This window comes from Chenopodium album, chromosome 27, assembly GCF_948465745.1.
Source record: "Chenopodium album chromosome 27, dcCheAlbu1.1, whole genome shotgun sequence".
Lineage (NCBI taxonomy): Eukaryota > Viridiplantae > Streptophyta > Magnoliopsida > Caryophyllales > Amaranthaceae > Chenopodium > Chenopodium album.
This window is the reverse complement of record NC_137860.1, coordinates 9,486,671-9,505,437: the sequence shown is the minus strand read 5'-3', so window position 1 is coordinate 9,505,437 and position 18,767 is coordinate 9,486,671. Positions and strand designations below refer to the sequence as shown.

Below are 18,767 nucleotides of genomic sequence, written 5' to 3'. Positions count from 1 at the left end.
TAGTAGTTTTGTAATCATGTTAAACAATTAAACAATTGTATACAACTATACACTATACATGCAAGAGGCAACTGTCAAATAAAAGACTCAAGTTATCAAGTACTCAAGTGCATATTACAATTATTTCATGCAGAATAAACACAAATCTCAAATTTCAAGAAGAAATTCCACTACATGAAACTATGAAAGCATACAATAAATTTAAAATACTCAAGATTTTTACCTTTGTCGGTGCAAATCAGGAAACAATACTACTCCACTTGGCCTAAATTGATGATAATTGATAATAATATTGAGAAGCAAATCAGAGAAGAAATCATAAAAGAAATTTAGGAAGATGTGATGATGGGTCTGCAAACTTACAAGTTGCGTTTTTCATCAGTATTGCGGTTAACGTTTGTAGGTTTTAGGGTTTTTTCAACAGTTATGTTTTGACGTTTAATTTCCCTAGAATTAGTCTAGAACGTTTTAGATCAAAGGGTTTCTGTTAGCAATTAACGCAGCCCATCGTAATTTGTAAAATGGGTTTCGGTCCGGTCTGGGCTTTTTCCGGGTTTTGACCAGACCGGACCGAAACCCGGAAATATAATTTTCCGAAACCGAAGACCGGACCGATTATATTTGGTCTGGTTTGTTCCGGACCGGTCTAGGTCGGTCGGTCCAAAATTCCGGTCCGACCCACTTCTTACACAGCCCTAATTGTTACTTCCTCTTGAATGCTGGTGCTCTTAGACCTTAGAAGTAAGATATGTTAGGGTATTTATAGAAATTTCTTGGCACCACGTAGGTGTTTTGTTAAGCGGTGAGTGTCCACATGTCTGGAAGCAGGTCTCCACATGGGTGACTCACATGGGTGACTATAGATGCCGATATGGGTAATAGGCCGGTATTGGACATGATCTAGTTGCAAAGATCTAACCCCGATAACCTAATTTATATAGGTGCCGGTATGGTGTTCAGATCAGTATAAATACAACAACTGGATAGTATTAATTTTTTTTTATTTTTTATTTTTATTTTATTTTATTTTATTTTTTTTTTGGGGGTTCGTTTTTGTGCGTTTGTTTATCAAATCAAAAGTACAAAAAGAGCAATAACTTTTCATGGACTATTACAACTCATTTGTCAGTACTCCCTATTTAATTAAGTTGACAATCTTCTTAGAAAGAAAGAATTGTAAATAGCAGTTAAAAAAATAAGTTGACGAACTAATTAAGAAACTACTCCAATCAAGTGGGATATATAATACTATTACAGGAAGTCAGAAGCAACATCAATTGTATTGTATGCGTAGCACATCAGAGGATTTTTCCTATTAGATAGCACGCACTGATTGAATTTCAATCTAAGAGCTTCCAAAATATCAAAAATATTTCATCAAAGAATAACAATTTATAAACCATGAGAAATTTCTCAATCTTCAAAACAACTGCAAAGCTTTTCAATGGCTACCCAACTTATTCTAGTCTCTTACTTCTCTTTACTGTCAGGTATAATTTCTTCATCCCTTCAATTTTTGTGCCATTCATCTTGTTCGTTTTTTTTTTTTCTCTTTTTTTTTTTTTTTTTTTTTTTTTTTTTTTTTTTTTAATAATGTTGGGTTCTTGTGACATTTACCCATTTTGTTGAATTTTGTGGGGATTTTTGATGATAATGTTGTTTAGTAAAAGAATGTGGATTTTGGGTTCTCTAAATTAGATTACGGTCCTTTTTTTAAATTTTTTTTATTTTATTTTATAATTTTTATTTATTTATATGGAAAGGATTATAGTTTGACTTTTGATGGGATGAAGAATGTGATATGTTGATTGAAACCGATATGATGCAACTTAACTCACCTTTTTTATTAAGAAATTTCTATCAATTAGTGAATTATGTTGGCGTTTTTTTTAACGGGGGAGTAATAATATCATTAAATAATAGCTATACGGCATCTACAATAATAAAGATCTGTGAACCATTTATACATGATTTTTTATGATTATGTATAACTGTATTGGGATTTTTATTTTATTTTTACTTTTTGATTTAATTTTTTTGATATAATTTTTAAGTTCTGAAAACTGTCATAAAAATCTATCTTGATCTTGTTACCAAATGATCTTATTGTTTACAATAAAGGAAATGGTACTAAACAACTCCTTAACTTCTGTCCACAGTTGTCTACGTAGCTATTTGGACTCACATTGATATAAGTCTAAGTTTCATGGTTGATAATAATATATATACATGGGTAGTATAATACAATATTGAAATGAAATAGGATGGTTGGGAATTAACAAAAATGGCAGACAATGTTTTCGAAATGGGGGAAGTATTTCTTAGTTTTTAGATTGAAATAGGACATTGAGAATCACCATAGCTTACCCCCAACAATACAGCTTCGAATGAGCTGCTGGTGTTGATTTTGTGTCCATACTGTCCTAGTGTTGAATATGTGTCCATACTGTCCAAGTGTCCATGTTTGAGAGTCGAGTAACCGATGTGGCTATTTGAAGTTAAATGGGAGTTTGAGGGTTGATTGTTTATATTTCTGTAAGCTCAAAGTTCACTAGTTTCTTATGTGGTGGAGGTCTAAGAACTAGATTTACCGTGTGCTTGAATAATGATGTGGATATGTGGAGGAATTCTAATATCTGTGTGCTAAGCTGGTAATACCATGTAGTATTGAAGATAACTATTGTATGTGCAAAGCAGAGTATATGAATGTGCTCCTATGTCCCAACTCAATCATTCTTGTATTACGAGAACATGAGTGCTTATATGATTATACGTGATTGGTTTTGGACACCAAAAAATAAATGTAGCGTAAACTCTATGATATGTGTGAGTGTTTGGTTTATAAGATAGCACGTTTGATTTCCAATTTGATCAAAGGTCCATTCAAAACAATTTGTCATCATAGAGGTCAGACTTACATTTATATGTTGATAAAGTGACTGGTGAATTTACCGGAACATTGATCTCACTTTCATTTTCATTTAGTGCTCATTGGTTCAGTCACTATGCATCAAAGTTCATGAGTCCATTGAAGTTAAGCTTTACCTGATACACCAACTTCTCTTTCATCTTAGTTATTTATTACTGAAAGTTCTCTACACTTTTACTTTATTCCATTTTTGAAAAACCCTTGTTACTACATTATGCCTTTAACTTCAATATATTTCACCTTTCGACCTGCTCTATTTTGCTTTATCGATCTTTTTCTTACACACACTCACCTACTATTTTATACTCTCTCTTACTTTTACCACCTTTTTTTTCCACCCATCCTCTCACTTAAACCACTATTTTTCTTACACCACCCATTCCTTCACCAATTTTTTTATTTTTTTATATTTTGTTTTGTGCAAATAGTAATTGTTAAGATCAAATGGAAACAAAGGTAGATATACTAATAAGGTTATTTTAATAAGGAGACTTTTCAGGCTTGAACCTACCGCATCTTGTTCCAAGTATGTTACCTTCACATAGTAGAGGTTGCTGAATCATAAGTATTACAAAGTCTTATATGCGTACTGGAATCCCTTGGGTTTTACAAATATTTCTATAACTAGATTTAGTTTCAATATGAGTTCATTATATCCTCACATAAAATCCTTTAATGCATTATCTGGGTTGATAACTTGATAGGGTCCCTCCTTGAATATTTACGTCAATAGTCAATACTTAGCTTACTAGCCTTCTTTCATGGGTTCAAAGCATCAATCTAAATAACAATGTCATTGCACACAAATTCTTGCTGCTTAATTTGCTTGTAGTAGGCAAAACGGGAAAGCTATTGAGATGCAGCTTGAGCAGCACTTAACTAGTAAGTGAAATAATAGTATTTGTCATAGGCCAACTGTGTGATGGAATTAAGAAACTGGAGATGGGTTTGTTACCACCTGGAGCTCAGAATTTTAGACAGTTGGTAAATAGATACAGATTGCACAATAAGGACTGATAGAGAGAAAGTAGAAGACAGGAGAATCCAAAAGTAATTAAGTGACGAACAAATTGTAGGGGAGTCAGGGCATATAAAGCGGATAGTTTCAAGGAAATTATATAGCACAATTCTGTAGTTAGTTGTAAATGTGTAACAAAATTAGGCAGAAAACTAAAGTAAGAAGATGGACATCTGAATTAGAAGCTGAAAATTACAGAAAACAAAAGATAATAATTGTTTTCAAGAGTCTGTTCTCTTTCAAAGTGCACTATAAAACTAAAGGATACGTTCATAGTACTATTTATCATGCCTTTCTCTCATTAATCTCCTCTTTATATTGAATTTCTCAATCTGACTTCTTTTCTCTTCGTGCTAATTCTAACAGCTAATTATGCATTTCCTACACAACGCCTTCCCATTAGTCCAGTCTATTACAAAATTCTGATTAACTGCATAAATTCAAATACTCTCACTGCCTTGTGTGATATCTGCTGATCATTACCTAGAAAATACATATTTTTCCTTTTATATTTAGGGACTTGAAAAATGATTTATGATCCATTATTACATACCCATCCTTGGAGTAAACATGTTTTTAGTATAATAGAAGGCTAGTAAAAACGTTTTGCTATATTTTTATACAGATTTTAAATGATTATGTATTGTGATTTGCATGTTCTGCTTACTAAATACATTCTCATTCCTAAGTAATTGATATTAAGTAAAATTGGTCCAGAGAAGATAATCTCTACCCATCATGGTTGGACCTTCAAACACCTAGACAATAAGATCACAACCACCTGTTAAGAATTTAAGTAAACAATTTGGTACATTTCTGTCTAAATGTGTTTCTTACTTTCTTTCATTTCTCTCACTTTTTTTTCCCCTTTTTTTGCCACTGTTTATAATGTTTCCTTTTGATCTCCCTAAGAATGAATCTCATGACTAAGATCTTTAGAATAAGTTGGAATGTACAATTTATTCAACTTTGCTGCTAGCTTTATGCCCAGCTACTTGCTCTGCTCTGCTCTGCAGCAGAAGTGCCAGAGTTACCTAATATGCAAATTGCTACTCTATATGGTTATGTTGGGCCAAAGTTAACAGTTTCATACTTTTGTATTATTATAATTCACCTTTGTCCCTTCACGGGACACAGGATTAGAATTTAGGTTAAACTGTGCAGGACTAATCTGTTGAAATGTGTAGAAACAATTTTGCCTTGTATAAATCTCTTTCTGTGCTTTGCTTATTTCAGTACAGGAGGTATCGTGGCATACTCAGAACAAAAGACAGGAAATAGTCCACAAAGTATTGAAAATAAGCATATGGATCCTAAGAAGAAGAAATTGGTGGTACTTGGGACAGGCTGGGCTGGTATTAGTTTTGTAAAGGATCTAGATCCTTCAATCTATGATGTCAAGGTTGTTTCACCACGAAATTATTTTGCATTTACCCCATTGCTTCCAAGTGTCACATGTGGAACAGTTGAAGCAAGGAGCATTGTAGAGCCCATCCGAAGCATTGTAAAGAAGGTGAGTCTAAAGTGCATGTCTTAAATTACTTTCTCCATTTGAGACGATTGCTATTGCTATTTAATTTAATTTTTGATGAGAACCCATAGAAAAAAAAAAAAAAAAAACTAGTGGATGCTATCGCGATGATGGTTGCATTATCGTAGGAACGACTTGTAATGAAGGAATAGAACAAAATGCGGCTAACACAGTGTTGCGTTTTTCCCAAAAATTCACATCAATGGGTTGAAGCCTTGCATACACCTTTTAAGTTCAAAATGTATTCTTTCAACATAATGTAACCTAATCAATTATAATATGGTTGGGGGTGGGGGGAGGGGTAACATCTTTGGTGAACAAGAAATTACTTTAATTTCCAGGTTCTATAAAGCTCATAACTAATTTGTTAGTATAACTTTTTGTTCAGTTTAAATTAAAAGAACAGATGTAACAGGTTAAAAAAAATGGTCTAACATAGTGGATCACCGTCATGTAGCATACCACAGGTAAATCCAAAATCCGTTACATACAAGAATGTCCGAATTTTAATTCCATGGGATAACCTCATTTCATGCAAATAATCTAAGCTTTGTGATATTTCAGTAGCTGTTTTTGATATCCATTTTCTAGTCATTGACAATGTCATCAATAAGAACAAGCAAGATTATAATACTAATTATGCATAAATATATGGTCACAATTAAATAATTAAGGTGGAGATTAAGTTAGAACTATTGGGATGAAAAGGTTTTTCTTCTTGAGGATGGAATTAGAGGGGACAATTTGCTTCATGTGTCTTTTTTCTTAGTAAGAGTTGATAAAATGGATGGAGATCCAGCTATAGCATTCCATGTGTACTTTTTTGTTTGGACATTGGAGACGCATAAGTTGGGATAAAAAAACAATGAAAAATTGGGTAAGAAGTTCAAATTATGAAAACCAAAAATGGTCTGTGCACATTTATTGTAGCAAGATTTAAAGTTGTGCACTGGTGGCTATGGCTTGAAAAGTGGTCTAGCAGTTAGGTTCTCAGTTTTCAGTTTTCTAGTTTGAGTGTAAAATTATAGTTTAGGGATATTATACCATATAATCTTGTACTTAAGGCCATTTCTCTTATCACCCCAACATATTGACCCCTCCTCTAATAACCTAATACTTAAGGAGAATACTTATCAACTAGAGCTTTCCTTTTGCAGGTTATCCGTTACTATGTAGAGATTCTATATGTCAACACTATTTATCCCAGTTATTCTACTGTCATTTCTCTATGAAAAGTTGATATCTGTTTCTGACTTCTAGTGAATATATTTTGTTAAAAATTAACTCTGAAGATTGGATTTAAAACATAACATGTTGCCTTTTCCCATCCTTGATAACAGAAATTCTATATGTCAGCGTCATAATTTTGGGTTTTGAAATTTATGGTGCCTCTGGTTGGGATTTGTACAAACATTGTAAATGATCTAACATATAGCATTGGCCTTGAAAGTAAAGATGCCCCTCTTATTGGACTACGTTAATATCCACAATATAGTTTTGTGCCTTTTGGCTGGTGGTGTTTTTTGGCCTGTTTATGTGCTGCAATTATCCCCAGCTTACTATTGTGAAATAGCTTGTTGAACCTTTGATTTGGTAGAAGTACAACCTATTCGTGAAGTAGTTCGTTAATTAACTTGAAATCAGATTCATCATATCTAGGGGCGGTTTCAGGATTGTAGGATTATAATACTGATGTGCACAATATAGCAAGATTATGCATAGTTCATAAGATATTACATTTTCCAATTGACAGTCATAAATTTTCAAATCACATCATTTGACAAATAGATGGGTAAATTTGAATAATGAAGTTGGCATAGTGCAGAAAATGTTAAAATTCATCCTTTTATTCCGTACAGCCAAACAGAATTTGGCTGTCTAACTGTCTTTGACACATCCGAACCAACCCCTGATAATCTGTGTATTTGAGCAACCAGAATGTTTAGAAATGTAGCTTATAACATAGATCTATCACTTTGCACAATTATTTAGATGGGAGTGAAGTTTGGAGCTTTATAACTAAGTTGAAAATCATGTATTAATGTTGTTCTTTGTGTACATCTGAATCACATTCTTTAGGATCATGGATCCTAGTTATATCTTTATCTTTTTATAGTTTTACTTAACGATTTATTGAATTCCCATATTCACATTGTCACAGAGAATCGGAGAAATAAAATTTTGTGAGGCAGAATGCACTAAAATTGATGCAGCAAATAAGAAAATTCATTGCAGATCTACTTTTGAGAATAGCCCTGTTCCAAGTCGAGATTTCTCTTTGGAATATGACTACTTGGTTATAGCAGTTGGAGCACAAGTGAACACTTTCAACACTCCTGGTGTCATGGAACATTGCCACTTTCTAAAGGTAAAGAATAAAACGTGTCATTTACTATCCTTGTTTTAATATGAGTAACTGAACAAGTATATATATTAATGAGATTGTGAAAGTAAAATTTTAAGGATCAAAGTTAATTTTTGTAAGCATCATTTCAATCAATTACATTATACTAAAGTCTAATAAAACATGACACTTGTCAAAATCCTGTTATATAATTTCCTGCTAAATTTTTTATTTACATTTTTGCCAAACTATCTAAGGGATTTTTTAATCATTACAATATTTTTATATGTGGCTGCCAGTGGCCACACTGTGTGGCCGGGGTTACTTAAGTTACTTGGTTAGGGGTTACTTGAGTTACTTGGTCAAAGGTTACTTGATTTACTCAGGGGTTCGGTCAAGGGTTATTTAAGGGGTTCGGTCAGGGGTTACTTGAGGAGTTCGGTCAAGGGTTACTTGAGGGTTCAGTCAGGGTTACTCGATCAAGGGTTACTTTGGTTAGAGTGGTTACTCGGCAGAAGTTACTTAAGGGACTCCGTAGGGGATTACTCGGTCAGGGGTTACTTGAGAGATTATTTGGTCAAGGGTTACTTGCTCGAGTAATCCCTGACCAAGTAACTTAAGTAACCCTGACAACTCAAGTAAGCCCTGACTGAGTAACTCGAGTAACCTTTGACTGAGTAACTCGAGTAAAAAAAATCCCTACTAATACTTAAATATCAATTTTTGATTAATTTTTATTTTTTAAAATTCGTTTATATCTTCTTGTTATGTTCGTTAATATTTTCTTGTTATATTTTGTGAGGGACTTTTGACTTGTTACTACATATCAACAAGGGAAACTATGCTGATAAAATATTCCTATATGAATACTAAAAATATTTTAAGTTAACCTTCTCTGTTGTTTGAGAAAGGGAAAGAATTTGCCACTCTATAAACTTTCTGTCAACAAAATAAGAATATCCAATTTATTATATTAATTTTTGAGTTAATATGAACATTTTATTATATTTCTAGATATTAATTACCTTTTTTAGCCTAAGCATCACCAAGAAAATTAGAAAACACTCTAATACTTAAAAAATCAATTGATCATATTTTTTATTGAAATTTGTTCATATTTTCTTGTTATGCTTGAGATCTTCTCTTAAGAGTGATTTTTATTGTAGATATTTCAATTGGGGCATGGATCAAATCTAATGTGGAGGTTTTATAATACAACTTTGTGTAATATGATTAAGATAATATTTCAAGTTAAGTTTTATAATATAGCTTCATGAACTACTATAAAGAGAATAATTGGAAATGTCCGAGGTCAAGACCGTTAAGTATTAGAAGATATAACTCATATTTCTCATAGTTTTTCTTTTTAGGAAGATTGTACTTTAATGTCGAGTTTAAACACAGATTAAGTTTTGTAGACACTTGTATGACAGAATCTTCTTGCACTAAAGATTAAGTTGGGTAATTGTAGTATTGTGTGATCGTAGCACAACTTCAAAGTTAAAAAGTTATATGAAATGACTATAACCAACATGATTATATAGAGTTTATGTTAGAATGTTGGGCAATTAAAAAAGTTCATACATAGTATTAGGAAGATGGGTGTAGCATAGATGCTTATGTTGAGATGAATATGCGGGAAATTATTTTGGGACATAACTGATTATTTAGATATTCAATATGGAAATGCAGATTAAGGATAAGATAAGGGAGAGCTAATGATATTGGTATGAGCTTGTGAAGCAATGACCCTAAGGTTTTATTAATAGAATCTTGTGGATGTTAGAGAAGACGAGAGAGGACAAAGATAACTTATATGGTTAAAGTTAAAAAATGAATTGAAGGAATTGAATTTAGAAGTGTGTATGATACTGATTGAAGGGAATGGAAGGAGAAGATCTTTGTTGACAACCACCCAAAAAAATGTCTTGGCTCATGGAATTGACTTTAAGGCTTTGGTGGTGCTGTTATTGGTTTGATTTTTATAACATGTTGCATTTACAAGATGGACACCATATTGTTTCTTGCTTCCTACATTATTCACTCGCGTACTTTCACATTCTCACTTTTCTTTGCTTAATTACTTTATCTCTTTACTTTTCTTGTTAAACTATTCAAGGTTGGTTCCTTGTGTTAATTCACGTTAGCTGGCCCCAAATAATTTTGCAACTATGGCTTTGTTATTACGATTTCAAGGTGGACACCATCTTCTATATACTGATCAAGTACAGTTGTTATGTTTGCAAGATGGAGGCCATCTTCTCCTTACTGGTCAAGTGTAGAATCTAGTGTAAATCTGAATATCTTGTGTGCCACTTGGTTTAAGGACGTGCAGAGTGTATCTTTATCATGCAGGAGGTTGAGGATGCTCAACGAATCCGTAAATCTGTGATAGATTGTTTTGAGCAAGCAGTCCTTCCAGACTTGAGTGAAGAAGAGAAGAGGAAGAATCTTCATTTTGTAATCGTTGGAGGCGGTCCTACTGGTGTTGAATTTGCTGCAGAACTGCACGATTACATCCATGAGGATTTAATCAAACTGTATCCTGGAGTTCAAGAATTTGTAAAAATATCAGTAATTCAATCAGGCGATCATATCTTGAACACGTAAGTGCACCTGGAACTGTTTAATTTTTTATTCTATATCCCCACCTCTCTCTTCCCTCTTCATACAGAAGATGCTAGTTAACTTTAGGTTGTGTCTAATTGGAGACATTCTTGATTCAACCAGCATAATATGGACCATAGAGCAGCTGTGCTAGTCTGTCTGACAGTCAAGTATAAACATTTCCAATTCAAGCGACAAACTTAATATCTTTTACATTAGCATAACAGAAATTGACAATCTTCTGTTGATTCATGAGTTCTCTCTGCTTTTATGTTGAAGCCATGCCAATTATATGCCACTTTAAGGTTAAAATCTGTTACTGTCATATTGCCTTTTTTGCAGATTTGATGAAAGGATTAGTGCGTTTGCTGAGACAAAATTTTCTAGGGATGGGATTGAGGTTTTAACAGGGTGCAGGGTTGTCAGCGTTTCTTGTGACTCTATCAAAATGAAAATCAAGTCAAGTGGAAAAGTATGTGCTTTACCGTATGGAATGGTCTTATGGTCTACTGGAGTTGGTACAAGACCAGTTGTGAAGGATTTCATGGAGCAAATTGGCCAGGTTTCTAACATGCTTATTTACCTGAGAACTTTAGCTAACTAATGCTATTTATCTGTTTTTTTTAGAGGCTGATTTAATCCTACAGATTGTATATCTATATATGAAAGAGGGAAATAATAGTAGTTTGCTCTGGCCTTATCTTAATACTGTGTATATAGTTATACCTGATAAATATCTCCATGCAGGGTACCAGGCGTGTTCTTGCAATTGATGAGTGGTTGCAAGTTAAGGGTTGTAAGGACGTATTTGCCATAGGCGACTGTGCTTCAGTTGATCAACGTAAAATCATTGTATGTGACACGCCCTGAATCTTTTGGATACCTAACAAATTTTTATGCGTAGCTTTTATGTGTGACCTGCTGACTTTATTCCTTGCTTCTATCATCTATATTTCTTGTTTTATTGGACTGATAAGCTGACATTGCAGTATAGCACACAGTATAAACCCTGACTGGGAGTTACACACGTGTGCCAGTTAGCAATTCAATAGCAAATAAGAAAATTTTCTCAATTAAATTAAAATGAGTAGAACTGTTACATGTTCCTTATAAAATTAAAGGAACTTTGTACTAGTCCCTATCTTTCGTTGATCCTCCCTACTCACTCCTGGTATAAAGATCATAAGTTTTATTTGTGATTTTATGGATGGTATAACTACAATTAAATGAAGCCAACAGGTGTATATTTAAATTAAACAATTACTTTGATACTTTCACTGCTCGATCGATCAAAGTTGAATGAAATTGCAAATAAATTGTCGAAATGGACTATAAAATCTCGTACTTCTCCTTTTCTGTAGTATCTTAATTATCAGGGACCACATTATCTTGTTTGGATAAAGGATGACGCTTCTATGAAGATATATTAATCAAGGATTTACAAAGCTCAAATTTTTGCTGAGAAATCATCAAATAGTTTTGTCCACTAAGTTTGAAAATTATACAGATTTATGATTGCATAATTGCAATAATTATGCAGTTTATTAAAGCAAGATACTTTACTTACTATGTTCTTGATGTCATATGTATCATATATTTACAGCTTGTATTGTTTCAGTTTACTGCTTTACAGGCATTGTAAAGTTTTAGGGGTGAGGAGACTGAGAAGTGTGATCAATATGACACTTCCTGCCTTATTTACCAAGTATTGAAATGAATTATCTTATGCAATATACTACGTATTTATTTTAGCTGTCGTGATTTTTGGGCAATTTTTTACTCACATCTACTAAATAGGTTTCTTAATGCTAGTTTTTGTATAAGAGCTATCTAATACGGAGTAACTATTATTGTACTTGCATGATTTTGTGATCAAGGTGCATTTGATTCCAACATTTGCGTAGTAATTGCCTCTACGGAAGTAGCAGGTCTGTAAGAGCCTAAGAGGTATATGTGTCATATGCTGTAGCTGATAATGCTCTTGTGCTTCTAGGATGACATTACGTCGATATTTTCTGTTGCGGATAAAGACAACTCAGGGACCTTGACTATACAGGAATTCCAAGATGTGATTGATGACATCCGTGTTAGATATCCCCAAGTAGACCTCTATATGAAAACTAATCATATGCAGAGCCTGAGGGATTTGTTAAGAGATGCTGAAGGAAATGAGATGGAAGTGGACATAGAAGGCTTTAGGTCAGCCCTTTTACACGTTGATTCACAATTGAAGAGTCTTCCAGCAACAGCGCAGGTGCATATTTTATGTCGGCTTTGGAAGTCATTTGTTGAGTAGGTTTACATGAACGATATGATGACTGCCTCACATGTGGTGTTTTATTAGGTTGCTGCTCAACAAGGTGAGTATCTTTCAAGGTGCTTTAATCGTCTTGAGGAATGTAAAGCTAATCCAGAAGGCCCTCGTCGTTTTAGAGGCTCTGGGGACCATATGTTTCTTCCCTTCAGGTATGGCCTATGTTTTACCTCGAATTGGATTCTCTTGCTTAATAACCTTGGCACTTATTTCTCTGAAGTGTCTGAAGTGAGAGCAACAATTGCCTATCGTGGACTAAGGCTGAAATGCAGAAGCAATATTTTAATCTTAACAGAATAGTAAAAATCCCCCTACGGAAAACCTGATAGCATGAAATGTAAAGCGATTTGAGATCATCTTGAGTCTAACACTTATGTTGCACACACACATCTTAGCTGTGTCAAAGAACGCTTCTGAATGTTCATTGTGCAAGGGTTGTGGTTGATAATCCTATTATTGATAGGAATTTGTTTGATTGTTTGTTTTTTGTTTCTGTTTTTCCCTCCTCTCCAATGAGTGCATGACTTAAGCGGCTTACCCATTGAGCTAAAGCTTTGATGATTTATGATTACAAGGTACAAGCATCTAGGACAATTCGCGCCATTAGGAGGAGAACAAGCAGCTGCTGAGCTTCCTGGTGATTGGGTTTCAATGGGCCATAGCACTCAGTGGCTTTGGTACTCTGTGTATGCAAGGTTATATATATCCTGCTTGTTTGGCTTACTTATCACACAGTATGCATTTGAATCTATGTAATATTTACATTTTTTGGCATTTCAGCAAGCAAGTTAGCTGGCGTACGCGAACTCTGGTGGTTAGTGACTGGACGAGAAGATTTATCTTTGGCAGAGATTCAAGCGGTATATAAGAAATCACGAATGGTTTTACATATGTTACTTGATTAGTGTAAGAGCTCATCTGCTCATGTTTCATCATTAACCAAGGTAACTGGGTTTGCAGCAGGCATTTAAAACCAAATTATAGCCCAGAACCACGATGAAATTATACTACTCGTGTAAAGTAAAATCCTATCATGATACACAACAATCACTTTTGTATACACCCGATTTTCAGTAATTTACTGTACATTGAGTTCACTTTTGTCAAATTTAGTATCACTTTTGTCAAATTTATCAATGAAGCATAAATAACTCTTATATATGTCAGAGTAACTTTTGTGCGTTTTAGTGTAACATTTGCGCCTTTTATTGTTGCTTTATAACGGATATTCAGTAATTTACTGAACATCCGTTTTATTTAAAAGTTTGTGGATACACAATTGTTAGGCTTGAGAATCGACCTTGATGGAAACACTACTCTTATTTTTTAATTTTTTATTTTTTTTTGACAAGCACTACTCGTATTGCTCATTCAACCACAATTCATTAATAGATTATTAGCTCTTTATGCATGCGATGTGTATAAATTTTAAATTGCATGTAAACTAAATAAATTTGATCATTCGATACATAAGTTCAAATTTCGTAATACAACCGAAAGCAATAAAAAAAATAATCTAAAAAAAATAAAAAGAATAACATAAAATAGCCTTGGGTTACCCAATTGGTGGTTCGTACACCTGTATTAAAGCGAAAAGAACATAGTACATAATTATAAGAATATCATAATATATAAAGGAACATAGTACATAATTATAAAGAACACAATAATTTCTGGCCATAGTTTTTAAAATAAGGTAAAAGATAACTATTAATTGATTTTTACCAAAAAAATTAATTCAAATCATTTCAAATATCAAAAATATTTCTATTTACAATTATTTTCGCTCAAATATAATTCCAAATTTCATTTTTAAATTTCAAAAATTCAAAATTCAAAATTTAAAAATGTACTACTATTTAAGTAAAAAGAACATAATTTGTATTATTGATACCCAAAGAACATAATTAATTTATATACCTTAATAAAAATTGTTTAAAACGTAAAGAACATATAGTATAGACTTGAACATATTGATTAAACTCCGGAAACATATTTCGGTGATAAAAGAACATTTATCAGAATATAAAGAACATCATCTTCAACCTCAGAAAATATAACTAGAAAAGAGAAGTAGATAAAAAGAAGAAAAAAAAATTGTAAATTACCTTTTCTCTCAACAACGAATTCATCAATTACATCTTTCAATTAAAAGATTCATCATAATTAACTTCGAAATTTCATTAAATCTCTTCAAAATTCAAATTTTATTATGATTTCTCTCTATATAAATTCAATTTCTCTCTCTTAACAAAAAATGAAATTTTGTTTATCAGAAATGATATAAAATGTAAGTAATAAATCAATTTCATAAATCAAGGAATAAAAATAACAAATTAATCCCTTAAATCAAGGAGAGAATCATTTTGAATTTTTTTTGCTCGTGTACTTTGTATTTGTACACAATGTTCTTTCCACGTTTTTATAATTCATGTATTTTGACTAGGTGTGCCATGAGCATGGTATACATGGGTGTATGATGAAATTTTCAGACTTCAATTAGAAACTCAATATATAATAATTATAATACATAATGATACATGAACACATATTCTAAGCATGGAAATTAAAAAACCATACATACTTATTTAAGACAATAAAATACATTATTATATTAAAATATATACGATAATACATTGTATAACCAAAACATTATTTATAATTAAAACTAAGCATACTTAGTCAAAGGGGAAAAAACTCTTAAACTAACGATTATACATCCATTACTGCTTATAACCCCCATACTTAGGCCGCATTCTCTTCACCTTAATTTTGCTGAATTGAAATTATTTTTATTGAACTGAAATTATTTTTGTTGAACTTAAAATATTTTTACAGAACTTAAATTAAATTTACTGAACCCTGAAATTATTTTTGCTGAACTAAAATTATTTTTACTGATTTTTTATTATAATTCTTCTTTAAGAAAATTGAATTTTACTGAACTGAACTTATTTTTACTGAACTGAAATTATTTATACTGAATTGAAATGAATTTTACTGAACTGAACTTATTTTTACTGAACTGAAATTATTTTTACTTAATATTATTTTTTTAAGGTAAAGAGAACAGGGTCATACTCAATAAATGCTCTAAATCTGACTTGAGGGCCATATGCATAAGTTCATCACGAACACAAGCTCTATTAGACATGTAAGTCTTTAAACTTGCTGGTCGGTCGCGATTGTTGCTGAATTGAAAAGGTTCCTCCATGTTCTTCTACGTGAGGACGAAGGATAAAGGAGCAGCTTGATCATATTCATTTGGATCATAATATGTTGAATACGTATCTCGCTCATCTTCAAGGATCGCATTATGTATGATAATGCTAGCTATCATAATTTTTCCCAACATCAGTGGTGGATCTTGAAATTTTTTTTATCGGGGACCAAAATTTTTTAACATGATAAATCATGCATGACAATATTAATACTATCTACAACTTTTTTTAGGAGTTAGTATTATATAAGCTTGGATCATGGTAATCCATACTAATACTGATTGAGTTATTTTTCCTAAACCTTATCTTATTTTGCTTAATTATCTTGTGTTATTTTACTAAAACAATTTGTTATTTACTTATTTACTTTAACAAAAAAAAAAAAAAATAGCAAACAAATATAATATAACATGTACTTATTTAAAAATAACATATATATAAATTGAAATATTAAGAAATTCATATCAAATAACATAAGTTTTATAAACCTAGCTAGAGTACCTTGTGCATGGTACTTCAGGAGTAAGATAGAAACTCCGCAATAGTAAATAGCACAATTAATGTATGTTTTTTACTACCTCCGTTTTATATTTTTTGCAACTTTGGGTATGATTTGAAAGATATAAAATATTTCAAAGTTGCAAAAAATATGAAACAGAGGTAATATATTTTTTTATATGGTGCGTTAAAATATAATTATAGAGTTTGATACAAGTGAATAAATTAATTATGAAAAAAAATCATATTGTAAATAACAAAAGAATAGAGGTATTGCTAATTTGGGCTTAAATGACAATGTAGCATATTTGAGCTGGCTTTAAGTTATACAACTCATCAAATTTTTTTCCAAAAACCTTTCAGGGGCCAAGCCCTTGTGAGCCTTCACAAAGGTCCACCCCTGCCCAACATAGTAACATCCCGAGCTAGAGCGGGATAACGAACTATTGCAAAACGAGAATGTAGTACTCTAAAAGTACGTTCCACATCCTTTCGCCGACTTTCTTGCTTTTTGGCAAAAGACCCTCTTTTTCATTTCGGGGGAGAGATATTGTGGTAATGAATGTCGCCCATAAAGGGTAAATACCATCGGTGAAATAATACCCCATATTGTATTGGTGTCCATTAACAACATACTGAACAGGAGGTGCTCGACCTTCAAAAACATCATTAAATAATGGAGATCTGTCTAGAACATTTATATCATTACACCTTCTTGGGGTCCGGAGAAAGCATGCCAAATCTAAAGGTCTTGTGAGGCTATTGCTTCCAAAACCAAAGTGGGCTTATTAGCTCTTCCAGAAAACATGCCCTTCAATCTTAGAGGACAATTCTTCCATCGCCAGTGCATACAATCAATGGATCCCATCATGCCTGGAAAACCTCGGCGCCCCCCATCTCGTAGCAATCTGACCAAATCCTCTTCATTTGGTCTTCTTAAGTATTCATCGCTAAAGTAAGAGACCTGTTACTAACCCGACTCGAAATTCAACCCGACCTGTTACTAGTATTCAACCCGACCTATTCCTAACCCGACTTGTTACTAACCAGACTCGAAATTCAACATGACCTATTACCAACCCGACTTGAATTCAACCCGACCTGTTTCTAACCCGACTCGAAATTCAACCTAACCCGAAAATCAACCCAACTTGTTATTGACCCGACCCAAATTCAACCCGACTTGTCATTGACCTGACTTGAATTTTACTGGAAATAATATGAACTTATGACGTATACAAATATTATTATCTAAACTTGCTTCAACTTATTAGCTCGAATTTAAACTTCTCTGAAATTATTTCTCTTACAATAAATGAAAAAATTGATAATGATTAAACTTGAACGTCATTACATGAACCGTTAACAAACCGACCCAAAAAATGTAACTGAACCCGATATGACCCGAACTGATATCAACCTTAAACGCAGATTAACTCAATATTTTGATACCCGAATCCGAACATGACCCGACTTGAAAATTAACTGACTTGATTATTATAACCTGCAAATTATTCCGAGAATGACAAGACTTGGAAAGGACCGACCTGATTATAACACGAAAATTATTTACTTGAACCGAACCCGAGAATGACCCGACTTGGAAATGACCCGACCTGATTGTAACCCGCAAATTATTGACTTGCCGATTTGAACCCGAGAATGACTCGACTTGGAAATGACTCGAACTGATTATTGACTTGAACCGAACTCGACTTGAATCCAAGAATGACCCGACTTGGAAATGACCTGATTATAACTCGCGAATTATTGACTTGCCGACTTGAACCCGAGAATGACCCAACTTGGAAATGACCCGACCTGATTATAACCCGCAAATTATTGACTTGAACTGAACCCGACTTGTATGTGAGAATGATCTGACTTAGAAATGACTTGACGTGACTATGACCAGTAAATTATTGACTTGAACCGAACCCGACTCAAACTTGAGAATGACCCAACCTGATTCTAACCTACAAATTATTGACTTGAGCTGAATCCGAGAATGACCCTAACCCGTTTTAACCCTTGAAAACCCGAATTAATCCCGACCTATTATTCACCTGGCCTGAATGTAGCCTACCTGTTATTAACCTGACCCAAACCCCATAAGATGTAAGACCCGACGTGACCTGACTCAAGCATGACCCGACCCGAACCCGACCCGCATCGGTTACGGCATTAACCCGAATTGACCCGACCCAAACCCGATCCGTTTACCCACATTGATAACCCGTTATAAACCGATCTATATAACCCGAGCCGATTAACCCAACCCAAAGCCAAATTGTTTGCCTGAATT

The 18,767-nt window shown here is 33.3% G+C and overlaps 1 protein-coding gene across 1 annotated transcript; it reads left to right on the top strand.

Annotated features, from left to right (window-relative positions):
- The first annotated feature begins 1,195 nt into the window (after positions 1 to 1,195).
- On the top strand, positions 1,196 to 13,851 carry LOC145620345 (external alternative NAD(P)H-ubiquinone oxidoreductase B1, mitochondrial-like). Its single transcript, XM_081675006.1, has 10 exons — positions 1,196 to 1,490; positions 5,184 to 5,460; positions 7,640 to 7,846; positions 10,178 to 10,428; positions 10,772 to 10,991; positions 11,177 to 11,281; positions 12,423 to 12,683; positions 12,774 to 12,895; positions 13,319 to 13,438; positions 13,524 to 13,851. The coding sequence occupies exons 1-10, from the start codon at positions 1,402 to 1,404 to the stop codon at positions 13,609 to 13,611; spliced, it is 1,740 nt and encodes a 579-aa protein (XP_081531132.1). The 5' UTR covers positions 1,196 to 1,401; the 3' UTR covers positions 13,612 to 13,851.
- The last annotated feature ends 4,916 nt before the right edge of the window (positions 13,852 to 18,767 follow it).

Coding starts and splice junctions, on each gene's coding strand:
- LOC145620345 (XM_081675006.1), top strand. CDS start 1,402: ATGAGAAATTTCTCAATCTTCAAAACAACTGCAAAGCTTTTCAATGGC. Junction 1,491..5,183: donor TTACTTCTCTTTACTGTCAG/GTATAATTTCTT, acceptor TGCTTATTTCAG/TACAGGAGGTATCGTGGCAT. Junction 11,282..12,422: donor TTGATCAACGTAAAATCATT/GTATGTGACACG, acceptor TTGTGCTTCTAG/GATGACATTACGTCGATATT.